This window comes from Dermacentor silvarum, chromosome 11, assembly GCF_013339745.2.
Source record: "Dermacentor silvarum isolate Dsil-2018 chromosome 11, BIME_Dsil_1.4, whole genome shotgun sequence".
In the NCBI taxonomy this organism is placed as follows: Eukaryota; Metazoa; Arthropoda; class Arachnida; order Ixodida; family Ixodidae; genus Dermacentor; species Dermacentor silvarum.
Window position 1 is genome coordinate 41,875,573 of NC_051164.1, and position 19,207 is coordinate 41,894,779.

Below are 19,207 nucleotides of genomic sequence, written 5' to 3' on the forward strand. Positions count from 1 at the left end.
TTGACATCAGTACTCTAGCATCTAGATAGTGGCGCACCCTATCGTCAATTGCTTTTCAGATGAGCTCTACGGTTTCATTCGGGTTCCCGAAGTGCCAGATTTTTTTTTTTTGTTCACTTGCATCATTGGCACTGACTGCGCATGCGCGGCGATTAGGCATGGCTCTGTCGCGTAAAGACGCCAGTACTCCTGAGGCGCAGCATCGGGCATGACTGAAGCAAGAAACAGCGGACACACGCCTCCTGCTTTTACTAGCTTCGGCGACGAGGCAATCCCGAGTACAAGCTGTGAAGACGCCGTGGGTTCTTCATCCACTTTGGACAGTTACACTAGGTGAGTCTACGTGCTTGTAAAGTTTACCTTGATTATTGCCACCCGTAGAAGCGACCCGCAAAAGAGGCATTGACAGCTGCAGATTTGTTTAAACTTTAAAGCGGGCCTTTGGCAGACAGCTTGAGGCTGTACATGGGCGACTTTATTAGCTTATCGGGCGTCGATGCACGGGTGAAGTGAAAATATTGTCATGGAAGGAGCAGCTGTGGCTGCAATAAATCTTTTGTTTGGGCCAGTTGGTTCATAGCTGAAAACCTTGACGACCAGCGCAAGAAACACGGACATAGAAGACGCAAGTACACAGCCCCTTATGTCTACTTGTCTGCTTTGTTGGTGTCTTTTGTGCAGCTCGTCAAGGTTTTCAGCTGCGGCTGTTTATCGTTAAGGTTGGGAGGCGTGCCACTAGAGAAAGCAAATGTTTTTTACCGATGAATATATTTTTCGTTTGTGTTTGATCCGCGCGCGGCATACCTGCTGCGGTAGCCCAATAGATATGGCGTCGCGCTGTTCAACTCTACGTCACAGGTAATCTTCCAGGCGCAGCGGCCGTATCACCGATGATGGTGAAATGCAAAAACGCTGCAGTGGTTGAGTTTACGCACGCATTGCAGAAGCCCGGATGGTCAGATTTAATCTTGAGCCTCCGCAACGGCGTTCGTCATAGTGAGATTGTGGTTTTGCCGCCGGAAATCCAAGCATTTAATTAACTTTAATCGCGCCGCACACTTTCATTGGCGGTCGAGAGGCCGTTTTCATGGAGGCTCTTGAAATGGAGGGCAAATAGCGCTATTTCGCAAAAAGAAATTCAACAGATGCGTGACCAAGTAGCTACTTCCCGCACGAAATCTTCGCGGATGATTGCTTTTCAGGAAACCTAATACGTTCGATTGAACAAAAAATGTGAGATGGGTTTCAAATGAACACTGCTTATTTCCATCACGTGTGGGTCTGTATTGAAATACTACCTTGATGGCGCGATAGCTGCGCCCTCTTGGGTCAACTGCGAACAACCGCGTTCGTAGAGCGTGTCAAACTTAATCATGAATTGGCTATAGATCAATTGCCGACCGCCGCTCTTATGAAGCGTACTCGCAGGTCTGCAGAGCTGTTTATAACTGGGCTGGGCGACTGTTTCGGCCGACTGGCGCACTCACTATACGATAGTTAACCTAACGTAGCCGAACCTAACTTTACCTCAAGCTCTTGTGCACCCTACCCGTGCGCCGCTCATGGCGCGGCTGACGCGTCGTCGATGTCTCTTCTTTTTACCGCTTAAGCAAAGCTTCAGGAGGACCGCCTGATGGGCTATATGTCTAGCATAGTTAATTTCAGATATAGCGCACATAGGTACACATTCACACGAAGAACACACCACAGACGCGGACGAGCGCTTGTCCGCGTCTTCCTTGTCTTCTTCTTCGTGTCTATGTTTACTTATAAGCGCTATATCTGAAAGTAAAACAAAGCTTGTAAGGATATGTAGTTATCAAACTGGTTGCAGAGGGTAAACTTCCGTGATTTTTCACTTAAGCGATAAGGACGGTCGAAAGCTGTAGCATTTCGCGGCACGTTTACTATTTGCCGACAACTGCAGAATCCATTCTCATTTAATTGCGTTCTTCCTGACGCTTATATCTGCAATTGCGCCTTGTTCATGCCCTTCTAACACTAAACTTGATCCTTCAAAAAAATTTGCGGAAAGGCAGCTATGCGTCAGATATACGAAGCAGACTTAGGGTCGCTTGCAGCGACATTATGCAGTGTATCCTTCATTATTTCCGACTCAGTCCTGCCGATCTGAAGTGTTCAAATGAGACTTGCCTAAGAGAGAAGCATCGGTGCTGTAATGTTCAGTGTAATGTCCATTAATGTCGTTATTTCAAATGTTATTTAATGTAAGGTAAATTCCTTTTGGCATGGATCCGGGATGCATCAGTAATTATTGGAACTAGTGTGCAAGCTGAAGTATTAAAGCACCAAACAGATGACACAAGAAGAGGCACGGACGAGCGCTTTTGTCGTCTGTTTGGCGCTTTAATACTTCAGTAAGATGCACGAACTAGCCCATTAAAAAGTTCTGCTAGTGTGCAAACCCGAACGCCAATACGGTGATGGTGAACCCCAACATACACGCAAGAGCATTTTTTTTTCTTTCAGGTCTGCTTTGAATCAAAATATGGAAACAGTTCCCCGCAATGCCTTCATTTGAGCCTCCAATTATTCTTTTCGGGAAATAAAAGAAGTTGTTCCGCGGAGCCTATTCGGAAGTTATTGTTTCAATTCTGCTCCCCCAATTATTGACGCAGTGGCAAATCGAGAACGTAACTTATAAAGCCAACTCCAACGCCCGAATCAGACCCGTTGTTAAGTGAAAGAAAAGCAGTGTTTGTTCAAGTCAAGGAGCCGTTTCGACTATGGTCGACGAGTTCCCTGCTACCCATGTTGCCCCGAGTGTGCTGATCGCCCCATGCCAGCCAGCGCAATGCGAATTGACGGGAAAAGAGCATTGCAAGTAGCACGTTTGTTACCAAAGTACCAATTTCCTTCTTCCAAACTTGGCGCCACGGGGGCTTAGCGGCTGTGGTGTCGCGCTGCTAAGCAAGAGGTCGCGGGATGAAATCCCGGCCGCGGCTGCCGCATTTTTACGGGAGCGAAATGCAAGAACGCCCGTGTCCCGTGCATTGGGGGCACGTTAAAGATCCCCTGGTGGTCAAAAGTGGTCCGGAATCCCCCACATCGGCGTGTCTCATAATCAAGTCGTTGTTCTGGCTCGTAAAACCCATGAAATAAATTCAATTAAAATTTTCGAAATTCGGTATCGACGAAACAATCTTCAGATCGTTTTTGTCGCAGCTGGAAGCAAAGTGTCGGAGACCAATGCGTATGTCTAATTCTAGGATTTCTGGTGAGGCCTGGGCTTACCCATGGAACATGCTGAACAGCCTGACCGACGCCACCTACGTCACTGGTATGTACGGGATGACCGTAGGCCATCGATACCACTTCCGAAGACATTTCACCACACACGCTGAAGCGAGCGTGCCCATCTATCACGGTCAGAGTTGAAGAGTGACCATTCCAGAATAGTTCCACATTTTAAAACACTGGGAATGGAATGATGGCACCTGTGAAGTAGATGGAATGGTAATGAAATGGTCGCCGGAGATTCTGGAATGGTGTTGGAATTAAATGGGTCCATAGTTCCGGAGCGCTAAATGTTGATTGATTTTCAGCGAGACTACAAAACCAGTAAGTTTGCCAATCAGGCTAAACAAAAAAAAGTTCATTTGTTTGCATTTCTCCGTCTTTACTCAATATGACTCTGTCAGTATCTACCTATAGGTGACTACGCCGGCCGCGGTAATTATAAATTACACAGTATTCTACACATTCTACACTTCTGACCACTCGGAAACTGTTACTGATTATACTGGTGAAGTGTATTTAAAGACAGCAATTTTTGGTCAGGGTTAATTCACTAACTTTTATTCCGATAGAAATTATATGGACACTTGAAGTGGATTTCTGCCATCACCGCCGTCGTCGTTGCCGTGAGGTCCCGTATAAATTCCAAGGGGGATAAAATCGTCGCCGCGCGCCGTATGTGCGAGTGAAAGCGCGCGTGGGACGCGCGCTATCACGGAGAGCGAATGCACGGCGGAAAGCAAACGCGACTTCCGTCGCGCGAAAGGCCGTGGATGTATGAGAGGGAGGGAGGGAAGGAGGGAGGGGGAGGGGGGGCGATTCTGTGCTGCGGCACCAAATGCGTATCTTGCAACCGGGCGCAATGGGGAACTGGCGACGAACTGCAGCCAACTAGTACGTAGCAACCGGTCCGTTACGCCGTTCGCATGCTGCAGTTTGTTGTATGACATGTTGTATGTATGACATACACTTGGCCCCAAGTAGGCGATCTCCGAGCCAAGCCGTTATGAAAATGTATGCAAGAAACTTGGAAAGGAAGCAGGCAGTTTAACATCAACAAAGCCGTGGTCTTATACCTAAAGCCCGCGGAAATAAAAAAATAAAGTAGCGCCAACTGCACCCCTTCACCTCCGCCTCCTCTCCTAGCAGCTGCAGCAGCGCCTCTTTGGTGTCCACAAGGAAACTGCGGATGCGAGAGCCACGAGCACGGCCGGGCAGCTGTGCCCTCGAACTGTGGCGCCGCCGCACGGGAGAACGTGAACCACGGCGGCGCCTCGGATCTGTGTGTGCCGCGGCGCCGGGTGCCGACGCGAAGCGGTGGTCGTTTGGGTGTTACGGAGCGCAGCGTAGCAACACCCCAAATAAAAAAAAAAAAATACTGCTCCAGTCAGGTAGACAGCTCCCTCCCTGATAGTGATATTATATATGGATCATCAAAACAGTGATGCGTTTATTTAGGAATAGCCGAAGGACGGGAAAAGGCAGACCACTGTCACCTGCCAGACTTGTAGGCACAACTGTGGCTGCTGTTTAGGGATCGATGCTATTCCTAAATAAACGCATGGTCGGGTTGCCCTTGTTCTAAGGCTCAGCCAAAACTTCTGACTTCTCCAGCTGTCTTAGCACAGAATTATGTACCCTGTGCATTATTGTCAGGCATTCACGAATAGCACCTGTGTTTTCAGGGCATCCACACATGAACGAAAACGGAAGCACCTCATACGGGCTTTCTATGTCCCGCTGGGGCGACAATGACGCAAAGCTCAGTACAAGCCACGCTCACATGGAGGAATCAGCAGCCACATCGGAAGACGACGCGAGGTGAGCCCAACTTAAGCAATTCACTTCAATGGAGCAACTCAGACAGCACCGAAATGCTCCCTATCCTACTGAAATCACTTTGTGGAATGGTTCTTATGACTGATTGGTGCGGTGCATAAGTGAAAACTTATTTGTTTAAATATCTGTTAAATATCAGAAACCGCAGACTCATGTATACGAGGTCTGTTAGAAAGTATCCGACCTTATTTTCCTTTTGCAAACACCTGATGGATATGAAACAAGCGTGCTTGCATCAGCCGACCTTGAACCTTTGTGCGCATGCGTGAATTTCTCCCCGCCTGCCGATAGCGTCAGTCGCTGGGACGCAGCGTTTGAGTGAGGGAGTGCGCAGTGCTCTCGTCGGCTTTTTTTTTTTTTTAATTTTATTGCAAGGAAAGTGACGGAGCGACTGGAGCAGCGCTACTGCATCAAATTTTGCCTAGAAACTGGGCGACAGCCAAGTGGAAACTCATCGGAAGATTCAGACGGCTTTCGGTGACGATGCTATGAGCAGCACACAGATTAAGGAGTGGTACAACCGGTTTAAAGACGGCCTCACATCGGTGGAGAGCGAGCCACGCTCCGGTCGGCCACCAACATGCCGAAATGACCAGGTCATTGACGAAGTGAACGCTGTGGTGATGCGCGACCGTCGTGCGACTATCCGAGAAATTTGCGGAAGAGGTGGGCATCAGCACTTTTTATGCACCTTACATTATGGCCGCAGATTTCGCCATGACGAGAGTTGCGGCGAAATTCGTGCCGAAGCTGCTCACGGTGGAGCAAAAGCAACTTCGTGTTGAAGTCTCACAGGACATGCTGGGTTCCACAAACAGTGCCCCGACTTGATGAACAGCATAATTACTGGTGACGAGTCTTGGGTGTACGGGTACGACCCGGAAACCAAATCCCAGTCGTCACAGTGGAAGCACTCCACGTCACCAAGACCAAAGAAGGCCCGCAAGTGCGCAGCTACGTAAAGTGATGCTGACTGCTTTCTTTGACTCCCGCGGTGTTGTACACCTCGAGTACGCACCACAGGGTCAAACAATCACCAAAGAGTACTGCAGGGATGTCCTCCCTCACCTACGTGATGCTCTCTGGCACAAGAGACGGGAGTTGTGGTCAACAGGAAATTGGCACATCCATCACGACAATGCTTCTGCACATTCCTCGCACTTGATTCAGACTTTTGGGGGGGAAAACCAGACTCCTGTAGTTCAACAGGCCCCTCACTCTCCTGATATGGCTCCTTGCGACTTCTGGCTGTTTCCCAAAATCAAGAGGCCATTGAAATGAGTGCGATTTCAGACAAGAAAGCACATTATGGCTGCAACGACAGCTGAGCTAAACTCCATTCCGAAAGAGCCTTCTCGGAATGCTCCCAACAATGGCAGCACTGCTGCAAAAAGTGTGTGGAGTCCCAAGGAGACTACTTTGAGGGTGATTAGGTTTCCAACGCTCCACTTATGGCAGTCTTTTTTTTCTTCGGCCAATGGTCGGATACTTTTCTAACAGACCTAGTATAGACAATGTACCCTACTTCTACACTTTAACATTGTAAAAACTGATTCTGTTTCATAATAAAAGATAGGACGTTCATGTTTTACAGCTGAGTGTTTTAGGCTTACTTACTAGCGAAGGCCGCATCTGGCAATAGAAAAAAACTCATTGGCCGTATGCCGTATGTGCGAGTGAAAGCGCGCGAGGGTGAGAGACGCGCGCTTTCACGGGGCGCGAGCGCACGGCGGAGAGCAAACGCGACTTCCCAGTGGAAGGGGAGCGGTGGGCTAGGAGGGCATCGAGGCACCCTAGACTGTGCGTGTGCGTGCCCGCTCTCCCACTGCGGCGCATGCGCGCAGCCCTGCCGGCCTCTGCCGCCTGTGCCGCCGACTCTCTCTGGGCTCTCGCCCGTCTTTCCCCTAACAGTGTCCGCTTAGCCGTTCCGTCACGTAGCCAGCGTTTTGACAGCGGTTGTGTGCGGTCACACAAACCACGTGCACAACTGTTGTCGACGGCGGCAGCGCTTTGGCCGCGTTCGCACCGAACGCGCGTGGCGTTGGTGACGTGTTTATGAAGAACGTGCCAACCTTTGCCGTACACCCTATGGCGGTGTACCGTAGCGACCATAAGGCCATGGTCCCTTTGGTCACTAAATAAATGAAAACCACCGGATCATATCTATTTCTCATTCTTTAATAGTTCTAATAACCATCACATCTTATTAGTCATATCTGGAAATACATACATAACCATAGTACAGCTTCGCTGGTCTTCCATCTCCACCCCAGTGGAAGGGCTGACAGTTTTTTTTTCTTTTTTTGTCATTTCGCGGTTATCGAAAAAAAAAAAAAACTTCATGGTTGCTTTTTGTCTGCTGGGGTGTCACAGCAGGCGAGATTTTTATTCGATGTTTGTGCAAGGTTTTATGTGACCTTTATGCGAGATTTCGAACTGTTTACTGCAGGCATCGCAATAATATTTCGCTCTCCTGTGCATAACACCATCAGAGCGTTCTAGCGTAACCAGTATTAGGGTAAACGCAAGCGGGCTTGGCGTTTTACCGGGTGAGCGCAGGCGCAAACGGGAACGGCCTGCTCGGTGCAGCCACCTGGTGGCGCAGACCTCAGTCACATAAACACCGAGGTAATATTGCAGTAACCAAATATATTCTACGTCGCTGCAGGTATAAATTTTCGGCAGTCCCATAATTGTTTGCTGCTAAACTTTTTCACGAGCAGCCCTACGTGGGAGACATAAGGCCACGTCGGCAAAAGCTCTGCAGGACTATCAATAAAGTTGTTGCCAACCAAGCAAAGTAAAATTCAAATGGTTACCGAAATATTAGCTGTATTCGCCTGCTTGAGCTCTTCGCCACCAGGTGGCTGCACAGTGCAGGCCGTTCATATTAGCGCCTCCGCTCACCCGGTAAAACACCCAGTCCGGTTGCGTTTACCCGAATGGCAGACAAGCTGAAACTCTATTGTCTACCAAACGGGACAGTTTTCTTACCGCATTCAATAAGTGTTGAATGCAGCGCCCATTCATCACGCGCTCGCCTAAGAGGACTCTGTTATAAACCATACATGGACTCGTATTCACTCAATATAGATATATATATATATATATATATATATCACCTTAAGTTGGGCTCACTTATATATATATATATATATATATATATATATATATATATATATATATTGCCGTCTCCGTAGACGCCTTCAACTTCGCACCTCGTCCAGGAGTGCCATACCCTTACACTGAATGCGCATCCCAGTGACCAGCTCCACAACGGCTGCTCACGCAGACCGCCTGCAGTTTCTAAAGAGTAGGACGGCCATGCCAGTTATCCTACTGATAATTTCAGTGCGTCCCGTGAACGCCCAATCTGTTTCCAATGCGGCATTCGCGGCCACGTCGCCCGATTTTGTCCTTACCGCCGTCGCACGTCACCACCGTCCTATGAACGACCGCGTACTTTTTATCGGCGTGGATATCGGCCCGGTGACGAGACACGTTGGCCCTCTGACTCTGATAGCAGGACGCTCCACCAGGCGAATTACCGTAGCGACTCACCAGCTTCTGTGCGGAGCTTGACGCCGCCGCCTTCACGGCCAGCGCAGGTCTTCATCTCCGCGACGACGTCTCACGTCACCGCCGCCGGGAAACTAGGCGGCGTGACCAATGGGGGTGGGGTCGCCTGTCATCTTCAGCTACATGCTCCTATGCCTCCACCAGTCACCATGTGTCATAACAAGATTCGTGTTTTAATAGACAATGTTACTACTTTGGCCTTAGTGGACATTGGAGTGAGTGCCTCCGTTATCAGCTTGGATTTCAAAACTCGATTTGGCCGTAAAGTGATGTTTCGCTGGGACACCTCTAATACATTTCGTGCTGTGAGTGGCGAGTTGCTCCGACCTATTGGCGTGTGCACCGCGAACGTTTATTTCTCCGATAACGTATATCAAACCTAATTTGCAGTGCTTGCTAAATCCACTGACGACGTAATTCTTAGCCTCGATTTCCTACAACAGTGCGGTGCCACTGTTGGCAGCGGTACCGGCGAGCTTTTCCTCTCTCCTCTTGCTGACCAACCTGCTACATTTTCACGCACTCTCGCTGTCATTGAAGATCCTGTCTTACCGTCACGTTCCTTATCCAGAGTTCGAGTTGCTGCTTCCGGTGTCGACGCCGATACACTTTATGCAATTGTTGAGCCTGTGCCTTCGATGGTAGTGAAAAAAAAGTGTTCTTGTACCTCGATGCGTCCTCTCTGTGGCCGGCGGAACAACTACCTTATGGGTGTCAAATTTAGCCTCTCAGTTTGTTTTGCTACCCAGCGGTATGCGACTTGCCTCTTTTGAAGTGGATACCAATCTCAGCATAGGCCCTTTAACTGATGACACGTCCCACGAATCCCGAAAGCACGGAGCTGACGACTCATTGCCGTTTCTAAACATTATCAGCAAGTCACTGTCGTCAGAGAAGCATCAAGCCCTGGTCAGCGTCCTTAGAAAGCATGCGTCATTGTTTGATTTCGCGCAGAACACTAACAAAGCTGGCGTTCCAACTACGTAGGGTCGCCAAAGGATCGACACAGGGCCCGCGCACCCCATACCTTACCGCGTGTCCGCGTCATCCAACGGCATCATTCAAGATTCTTCTAGCCCTTGGGCGGCGCCGGTCATCCTCGTGAAGAAGAAAGATGGGTCCTGGAGGTTTTGTGTCGACTACCGGCGTCTCAATTCTGCGATGAAAAAGGATGTGTATCCATTTCTCCGGACCGATGACGTTATCGATTGCCTTCATTCCGCGTCCTACTTTTCATCTGTGGACCTCAGATCGCGCTACTGTCTCATGCATTCAACTGACGAAGAGAAAACCGCTTTTGTGAGCCCAAACGGCTTGTTTGAATTCAACGTCATGCTGTTTGGTTTGTGCAACGCGCCTGTAACATTTGAAAGGTTGATGGACACAGTACGGCGCGGCCTGAAATGGGATATTTGTTTGTATTATCTGGACGACGTCGTCATTTTTGGCCGTACCTTTGCAGAGCACAACCATCGACTGGACGTTGTTTTGACGTGCCTTGAACCAGCTGCCCTTACCCTCAACTCAAAGAAATGTCACTTTGGCCAACGAGAGGCGCTAGTACTAGGACATCTAGTGGACAAGCAAGGGGTGCGACCAGACCCACAGAAGGTCGCTGCAGTAAGCGGCTTTAAACAACCGCAGTCACAACGCGAGCTGAGGGGCTTCTTGGGTCTTTGCTCGTACTTCCGACGTTTTGTGCCCAACTTTGCCGATACTGCCTCCCCTCTGACTTCATTCCTGCGCAAGGATAACCCTTTCACCTGGACAGTAGATTGCGATGGCTCGTTTCGTCAACTGAAGTTCCTGCTCTCTTCCGGACCCATACTTCATCATTTTGACCCCTCTGGCACAACAGAATTGCACACCGACGCGAGTGGAATCGGCCTCGGCGCCGTCCTCGTGCAGCGCTTTGGTGACGCCGAGCATGCCATTGTCAACACCAGCCGTTCGTTGAGCAAGGCCGAACTAAATTACACCGTCACTGAGCAAGAGTGCCTCGCTGTCGTTTTTGCAGTCCAGAAGTTCCGCCCATATCTCTACGGGCGCCGCTTTACGATCGTTACTGATCACCATTCACTATGTTGGTTGGTTGGTCTCCGCGACCCGTCTGGCCGCCTTGCTCGATGGGCGCTACGTTTGCAGAAATTTTGACTTTGCAATCCGTTTCAAGAGTGGCCAACATCACGCGGACGCCGACTGTCTTTCGAGGTTCCCTCTACCGACAAGTGAATGTGACGCCGACAATTTCGATGAGTGTCGGGCCGCCATCGACGACATTGTTTTTCCCGATCTGGCCACCTTTCGGGAAGGGCAGCGTAATGACCGCAGCCTGGATGGCCTCTTCGCCTCAGCTGCTTAGTCGACAGGTAACAATGGCTTTGTCATCCAAGATTGGCTGCTCTACAAGGAGAATCACGCGGCTGAGGATTCCCGCCTCCTCTTAGTGGTCCCTAAGAATTTGAGATCCAGCGGTCGAATCGTCGACCGCTGGACACCTGGGTTTCACCAGAACATACCACCGCATTCAGGGCCGACTCTACTGGACTAGTATGCAACGGGATATAGAAAAGTACGTGGCCAGTTGTAACAAGTACCAGCAATTCAAGTGCCCTAATACTGCTTCGGTCGGACTCCTTCACCCTGTGACGCCACCATCATCTCCTTTCGAAATGCTTGGAGTGGATCTTCTCGGCCTATTACCGCGCTCAACAAACGATAACCATTGGATTATAGTCTGCGTCCACCATCTGACGCGTTATGCTGAAACTGCAGCGATGCCAACGGCCACGGCTCTTGATGTTTCGAGCTTCCTCCTATCCTTCGTTATACTGCGTCATGGACCCCCTCGTGTTATTGTGAGCGATCGTGGTCGCCAGTTCGTGGCCGACGTAGTCGAAGAGATGTTCGGTCTCTGTGCTTGCAAGTTTCACCATGCGACCCCGTATCACCCGCCGACAAATGGTCTCATCGAACGCACTAACAGAACTTTGACCAACATGCTTTCGATGTACGACAATTCCAGGCACAAAAATTGGGATGACATCTTGCCTTTTATCACATACGCCTGCAACACTGCAAAACATGAAACTACCGGCTACAGCCCTTTCTATATTCTTTATTTCAGACCACCCCGCAGCTTCCCTGACACCATTCTACCTTTTACTCCTCATGCGGACTCTTTTATCGCCCAGACTCTCTGCCGCGCTGAGGAAGCACGCCGCATAGCTCAGCTCCGTACGTTGGCGTCCCAGGACCGCTCGAAGGTCAGCTACGATTCACGACATAAGAATGTGTCGTACGACAAGGGGGCATAGTATGGCTTTGGACACCAGTTCGCAAATGCGGCCTGTGTCAGAAGTTTCTAGCTCGTTACACCGGGCCTTTCGTCATCACTGATCGCATCACATCGTGGTCACAGTGATGTGACATATTGCATTGCTCGTCTCGTGTCTAATGGCTACCGGTCTAAGAAGACGCAGCTTTTTCACGTCGCCCGCCTGAAACGCTGTCATCCACGTGATTCGGAGTGGACGTAACACTTACTCGGCCGGCGGGCTTCGTCTGTGAGGGGAGGAGTGTTACCCTAAAGCGACAGCAAGATCGGTGGAAGAAGAGAACGAAGTGCGCTTGTCTGTGGAGCAGCTCGGTGTCGGCGCGGCAACCCTTTTCCCCTTTCATCGATGCACCTTTAAATGAACGCACCCCATCGTAGTGTGTGTGTGTGTGTGTGTGTGTGTGTGTGTGTGTGTGTGTGTGTGTGTGTGTGTGTGTGTGTGTGTGTGTGTGTGTGTGTGTGTATGCACGTTACATTATTACGTTACATTATGGAAATGTTGGCTTCAGTGATCACTCCGTGTTCTACAGCTGTTACACTTCAATCCTACATCTTCTTGTGAATCTCTCTTGTATTGTAGAATTCCTCATGGTACCTGGGGTGGCGACTGGAACACGCAGTACTGCCCGGCCAACGTCACATCCCCCAACTACGGTAGGTGCGGGAATGTTTTTGGCCCCTATAGTATACGGCGCAACTACACCTCGCTTTTTCGACGCGATTGAAGAGGCTAATGTCTGCTATCGGGATACGGTGTACGTTCAAACAGCGTCGCCGCTGGCTCACAGGTGCATGGTTCTGCACCTGGGAGCCACTGTTCTGCATGGTTACTTATTCACAAGGTTGCACTGTACTCGCATGCTGTTTGGCGCACGAGTGAGATGATGTGACAGGTTTTTCGGTTTGGCAATGACAATTCTCGAACGTGTAAGTTTCAGCACCAGTTACGGTGGCGATGCATGAATTATCCGTTAGCCCTCGCTCCATCACTGGTCCGCATTTAACAGTTTAACAGCAGTATGGGCTCTCAAAATGTTTTGCCATTACTTGCGATGCTTTTCCCTTGTGCGGTTTTTTGAAATGGGTAACTACACGATAAGGTTCACTTTGATGCTCTTCTTGCCTGAATTTCATACTTCACCGGAACAAAAGACTGCAAGAAAATCTTATCATTGAATCCAATGCCGCAGGACAGACTCGGACGAAGTTCAAACAGGGTAGGACATGCGTAGGTGGTGATGGGCATGTGATTGGCCCTCGTGTGTTTCGGCGACCCCCCCCCCCCCCCAACTAGACAGATAATGTAGAACAAGTGCCCTTTTGGACTGTTCAAACCAATACATGGTCGTGTCACGTTTTCAAAGCAGTTTGATATCCAAATTTCAATTATGTTTTGAAAGTATATTAAGAGGCACTCGAAGCTGTACGCCTCCGTCTGCACTATTTCCCCTCAATTATAAATGTTAATTTCCTTTAAAATAATCATTTGCGATATTACGAAAATACATTTCAGCGCTCGAAGGCCCTTGCAAGGAGTTTAAATAAAAATGATGAAACAACAATCCCCGTGAATCACTCTGCATGCAAGTGATGTCGCCGTCATTCATCATTGTCGCCGTATTCGTCGACAAAAATTCTCTTTTCTCGCTTCGATACCGAAACTGGATGGAACGTGATCGCTGAAAGCGCCACCCACGTTATTCTTGACGCAGTCATCGTGAAGAGCAGCTCGTTGTAATGACCTGTTAAGGCATCCAATCCGTTTTCGCGCTTTTGTATCGCAAGGTCGCCGAGATACGAAGTGCGCACAGGTGGTCAACCCACTGACTGATAGAAAACAAACTAAACGGAAATCTTTGCGTGGGCAGTTCCTGGCGCTTTTAGGGCGCCAGGATTTCATGTCGCAGCGACAAATAGCGAATATTTGTCAACGGATACCTCGACAATGGATGGCTTTTCAATGCGCAAGCACTTCTACGCTTACCCAACGAGAAAACTGTCCGTCCGTCCGTCTTGTAAGACGATCGCTGTCATAGTAGAGCCCCAAGCAGCGAGCGAATTCACATTCGTGCTGCCTCTCGCTTCAACGCGAACGAAGTTTTAACCACACGCCACACCCTGCATCTTTGCACATCGCTTTCGAGATGGGGGGCCGCGCGTCTCTATTCAACGCGAAGTAAGCGGCAAGAAAACAGCGCGCGAAGTTATGTATCATCAGTCGGCACTCTGTCCACATCGCAGATCGCATTCAAGATAAGGTCCGCGTGGCCGTGCAATACGAAGCCGCCACTAGAGTGATTACTTCGACATCTCCCAGGGGAGTTTCTGCGTAAATGTCTTTTTAAAAACCGCTTGAATTGTTTTTCTCTCCTGTGGCATCCTACTTCAACACTATCATTGCAATGATGGCGTGAAAAACATTAAATAAAAAGGTTTTTACCCATATCAGTAACAAACCGGCTGCGATCACTGCTCCTCCACCTGTTGTCCACCGTGCTGAAAGAACGCATAGTGAAGAAAGCACCATCGCATCGCGTAAATCGTATTTTTATATCTGTTTCCACTACAATTGATCGCGTCAAATAATCTTGTCTTAGTTTCCCGTATTATTCCTCAGCGTATGAACACTGCCAAAGTACCCGCCGGGGTAGCTCAGTCATGAAGCTAAAGCGTTGCGCTGCTGAGCACGAGGTCGCGGGATCGAATCCCGGCCGCGGCGGCCGCATTTCGATGGAGACGATATGCAAAAACGCCCGTGTGCTTGCGTTGTAGTGCACGTTAAAGAACCCCAGGTGGTCAAAATTAATCCGGAGCCCTCCACTACGGCGTGTCTCCTAATCAGAACTGGTTTTGGCACCTAAAACTCCAGAAGGAAGAAGAAAAGAACACTGCCAAAGTAACCCTTAACTAGTGTTTTATTTTAGCTGCACCGAATATTTAAATATTGCCATTGGGAGATAGCACAATTCAAACCCTTGAACTAGATGAGCTGCAATTACTTCGACGAGAAATCAAATTGTGAATTTACTACTCAAGAAAATATTACTAATGAAGTTTATTACTACTTAATTCACAGCACCTATTTCAACCTATAAAATGTGGCTACTGAGTTTGCAAAACATATAAATTTGCAAACAATTCTGAGGATGGCACCGGTTTCGAGATATGCGCCGTCAAGCTCGCGCTAAATATACAATGTTATTCAACTTACTTTTTTAACAAGACGCTACATTACGCATTGAAGCACAAAATTAATTGAAACGCCAATGCATTTGGTTGGACACTTCTAATATCTTGAAAATGTGTAGTCCTGACAATTCTATCCGAGTGCATACGCTTTGCGAACTCACCGACTAGAATTCGTAAATCGCTATATGTGCCATAAAGTAATTATTTAGAAGTTTATTAGTGCAACTGTGTGAACAATTCGATGAATCATTATGATTTCTCTTTGAAGTAATGTCCGGCTCAAGGGCTGTAATTGTCCTATCTACCACTGGAATTTTTAATAGGTGTAGCTGAAAGAAAATCACCTGGGGACACAAGATTGGGCAGGTAAATAATATGGCTGTTTAGAGGCCGATTTCAATATTGCCGAAATAGACAAAGCGACTCTACATTACTATTCACTAAACTAATGGAAATTTCTTAAAACACTTTGTTATAACGCCCGCAATGTACGGTTTTAGATGTGACCTTTCAATACAAACCGCCTCACCTTATCAAAAAGACAATTGTTTGAAGGCATTTGATACTATAATCCATGTAACGTTATTGTCAAAATTGACAAGTGAGTAAGTGTCGCACAGTAGCGAATCGACACGCATGATTTCAGGGCATACCGACATGGCCAAAAACAGAAGCACCGGTTACCGGCCCCCTTTGTCCAGCAGCGGCGGCGATGATGCAGTGCCCAGTACAAGCCGCGCTGGCATGGTTCCTCAGGAAGCATCAGCCAATTTGGAATATGACGGGAGGTGAGTCGAACATTTGAAGCAGTTCTTCGGAGTGTGCCAAAACGATTAGACAGTAGACCATTTGCAGAGCCGAAAATTCTTGCCCGATGGCCCCACGCATCGCAGGCTTTCCAAGTGACGCGGGCATTACTACGATTCATGAACTCGAGTGGCCTCAGTGACCGATTTTGAAGTCTTAGACGACCGCCCGCGTTCACACAGAGAGTACGTCCTTCCCTCTCGTTCGTTTCTTTCTTTTGGTCTCCTTAAATCCCTTGCCTTTGTATTGTAGCAAACAGGACGTGCACCGGGTTGACCTCCCTGCCTTCATTTTTTTTTCCCTTATCCTACGTGTTTCCATTGGAGCAACTCCGAGACGGCACGGAAGGTTGTCTGGGGCTCACTTATGCTTGTCGTGATGTAGTACGTGGGAGTGAAGTTATGACTCCTGAAATGGCAGAATATCAGAGTGGGGGGCTCCCGTCTACGGCCATATTATCAAATGGCTCATATGCGGAAAAGCAGGCGTCCACCGTCCGTATCAGCAAAACGGCACCTAAATTCCTATTGGCTGCGATGCCACACCTTAAGTGCGCTTCGACGGAGTCCCTGCTGGCTGCGACGCCACGTCACTAGCTGCGCCTCGACGGAGCAGAGCAGGCGAAAAACACCTGCTGCCGCGCTATAGCGCGCCAGGTGTTGCGTGCGGGGAGAGGGCATCCGCGCGACGCCAAGTCACTCTCTCTCTCGAAAGCCTTTGTTATCCGACCGCTCGTTGTCCGCGCAAGCTCTCGCCTGCGCTCTAACTGCGCCTTGATGGATGGATGAATGGATTCTATCAGCGTGCCCTTTGAAACTGGGTGGTGGGTTCCGCCGCCAAGCTCTTGTTCTCATTTTGCCTAATGCCCTAGCTATGTTCTTGAATGAAAAAAAAGAAACACACACATACACATCTGTAATTCCCAGCTTCAAACTTTCTGAGGCACTACGGAGAACTTTGTTTTTGTACGCCTCCGTTTGCCGTCTCCCCACTTTTCTGCTACTAAACCTTCAATCATCTCGGACTAATTTCTATTGCGGACATATTTACTTCCCCCTGCTATCCCTGAACGCAAGGACTCCAGTGAGTCCAGAGGAGACTAAACCGACAACTGCGTTTTTCACGTTCTAATAAAACATGTTTCATTGTGCCCCTAGCTTCACCGCAGCAAGCATATTCTTCTTCTTCCTTGGTGTATCTCGCGTTAAAACGTTGTGCTCTGAGGCATTCTGATCTCGCTTAGAAAAGTGAGGAGCTTCCCCTTGTGTAATGATAAATTTTTGTCTTTCCTGATCTAGTTTTTTTTTTTTCTTAAGCCCTTACTCATAGCAGGTTTCTTTTCCACTGCCGCCAATCGTGAGATTGTCTCAACCTAGAAGTGCCAAAGCACAGAAGAAAATCTGAACAAATAGAAACATGCGGTTTACCCTTCAAGCCGCCGGGGCACCTCTACATACACCGGCGCACCTATACAAGCATGAAACCCTACAACAGCGAAACATATGGTAAATCATTCGCGCGTTTGGGGTATCCGAATGTCCGCAATAGGACGCTGCATGCAGGCATAATACCCAACATTCCAAAACATTTGGTAAGTTCTGCGCGCAAAGGACGAGTCTAGAAGTATGCATACCTGCCAAGTTCGGAGAAACTAAATCCCGGAGATCTTCCAACTGAGCGGGGGTGGGGAGTCAGTCGCCCCCCCCCCCCCCCCGTCTTCAATGTCGATATTGTCAAGTAATCCCAGATCTACTTCATTACAATTTTATTTGCAGATATACAAATGACCACATGAACATCAAGATCTCACTTTTGCAGGCATTTTGTTGCAAATTTTCCTTCCATAAATTAAAAAATTATTTCTCGGTTCTTACGTCCCACAACCACCATCTGATTATGAAGCACGCCGTAGTGGGGGACTCGCGATTAATTTGGACCACCTGGGGTTCTTTAACGTGCACCCAATGGACGTCACACGGGTGCTTTTGCATTTCGCCGCCAACGAAATGCGGCCGCCGCGGCCGAGATTTGATCCCGCAAGCTCGTGCTTAGCAGCTCAATCAATGCCAAAGCCACTAAGCAATCACGGCAGGTGTTCAAAAATTATTCAGATAATAATTGACTGTAAGAAATTCCATTTCTTTCACATTTTTCGAGGTTGACGTTTGAACGAGCGACACATTGACGAGTGGCACTGTGTCCTCGTATTTTTCACGATGTTAAATTGCTGTTCGCACTCTGCATTGCTCTCTGGTATCAACAAAATGCCCAGCGTCACTTCGGCTAAGCACTACATCAAATACTTGAAGATACTTGCGCTAGCGCTCCTTGCTTTTAAAGCCATGACTGACCGTAGGCCTAGGCAATGCCTGAGCGGCTGACGCCGAGGATAATGATGGAGAGTCTAGTTTGCTAGATGCAGAAGGCGGAATTCGCTGGCTAGCTTAATGAGACTAGGATCTCTAGGGCACCCAACAACCCCGTCAGCGTAAGGAGCGGCTCTGCGGTTAACGAACTAGCGCATGTATAGGGTTTCCCTACTACTTTCTTAATTTTGAGCCATGAACCTCTAACTAGATTAGATTGGGTTGGATTTTTTTTTTTTGCTAATGTGGCCTGACAAAGTGTTAGACGCTGGAACAGGACACAACAGCAATATCCGGGAGATTTTCCTGTCAAACGTACAACCGGAAGAAAGGTCAAAATTCGGGAGTCTCCCGGGTAATCCGAGAGACTTGGCATGTATGAGTACGTCAACGCAGGCATGCAGGCATAAAACTCTACAATTGCAAGCATGGGGTAAATCATTCATGCGGTTTGATGACCTTAAGACATCAACTAAAGCACCCAGGCGAGAAACCCTATGTCTGCACAAAATGTATGATATCATTTCAAACCAAGCAATATCTCAAAGACCATTTCAACCTGCATACGGTCCCGAAACCTTTCATCTGCGAAATATTACTACGCGCTATTCCCGGGCACTGAAGCACGCGTCCTGCCGAGCATGGAAGAATACGCCCGAAAGACAGTAAAGACGACGAACAGAGTAGCGCTCGTGTTGTTGCTCTGCCATCTTGCCTGCAGCCGTCTCTCTGTATATATTTGTAAATATAATTTCAAATCCATTTAGGCTACTCTCATCCCCGTGGCATTTTGATGGAGGTGCGGGGTACTCACACGGTACAACGGAGCTCC

At 48.6% G+C, this 19,207-nt stretch overlaps 1 protein-coding gene across 1 annotated transcript in view; it reads left to right on the forward strand.

The window, feature by feature from the left end:
• LOC119432532 (sericin 1-like) overlaps positions 1–19,207 on the forward strand; it is an 860,508-nt gene that overhangs the window by 587,403 nt on the left and 253,898 nt on the right. The window contains exon 9 of the mRNA XM_049658282.1: positions 15,959–15,990. Coding sequence (XP_049514239.1) covers positions 15,959–15,990 — 32 coding nt within the window. The remainder of the gene's footprint in view (positions 1–15,958; positions 15,991–19,207) is intronic.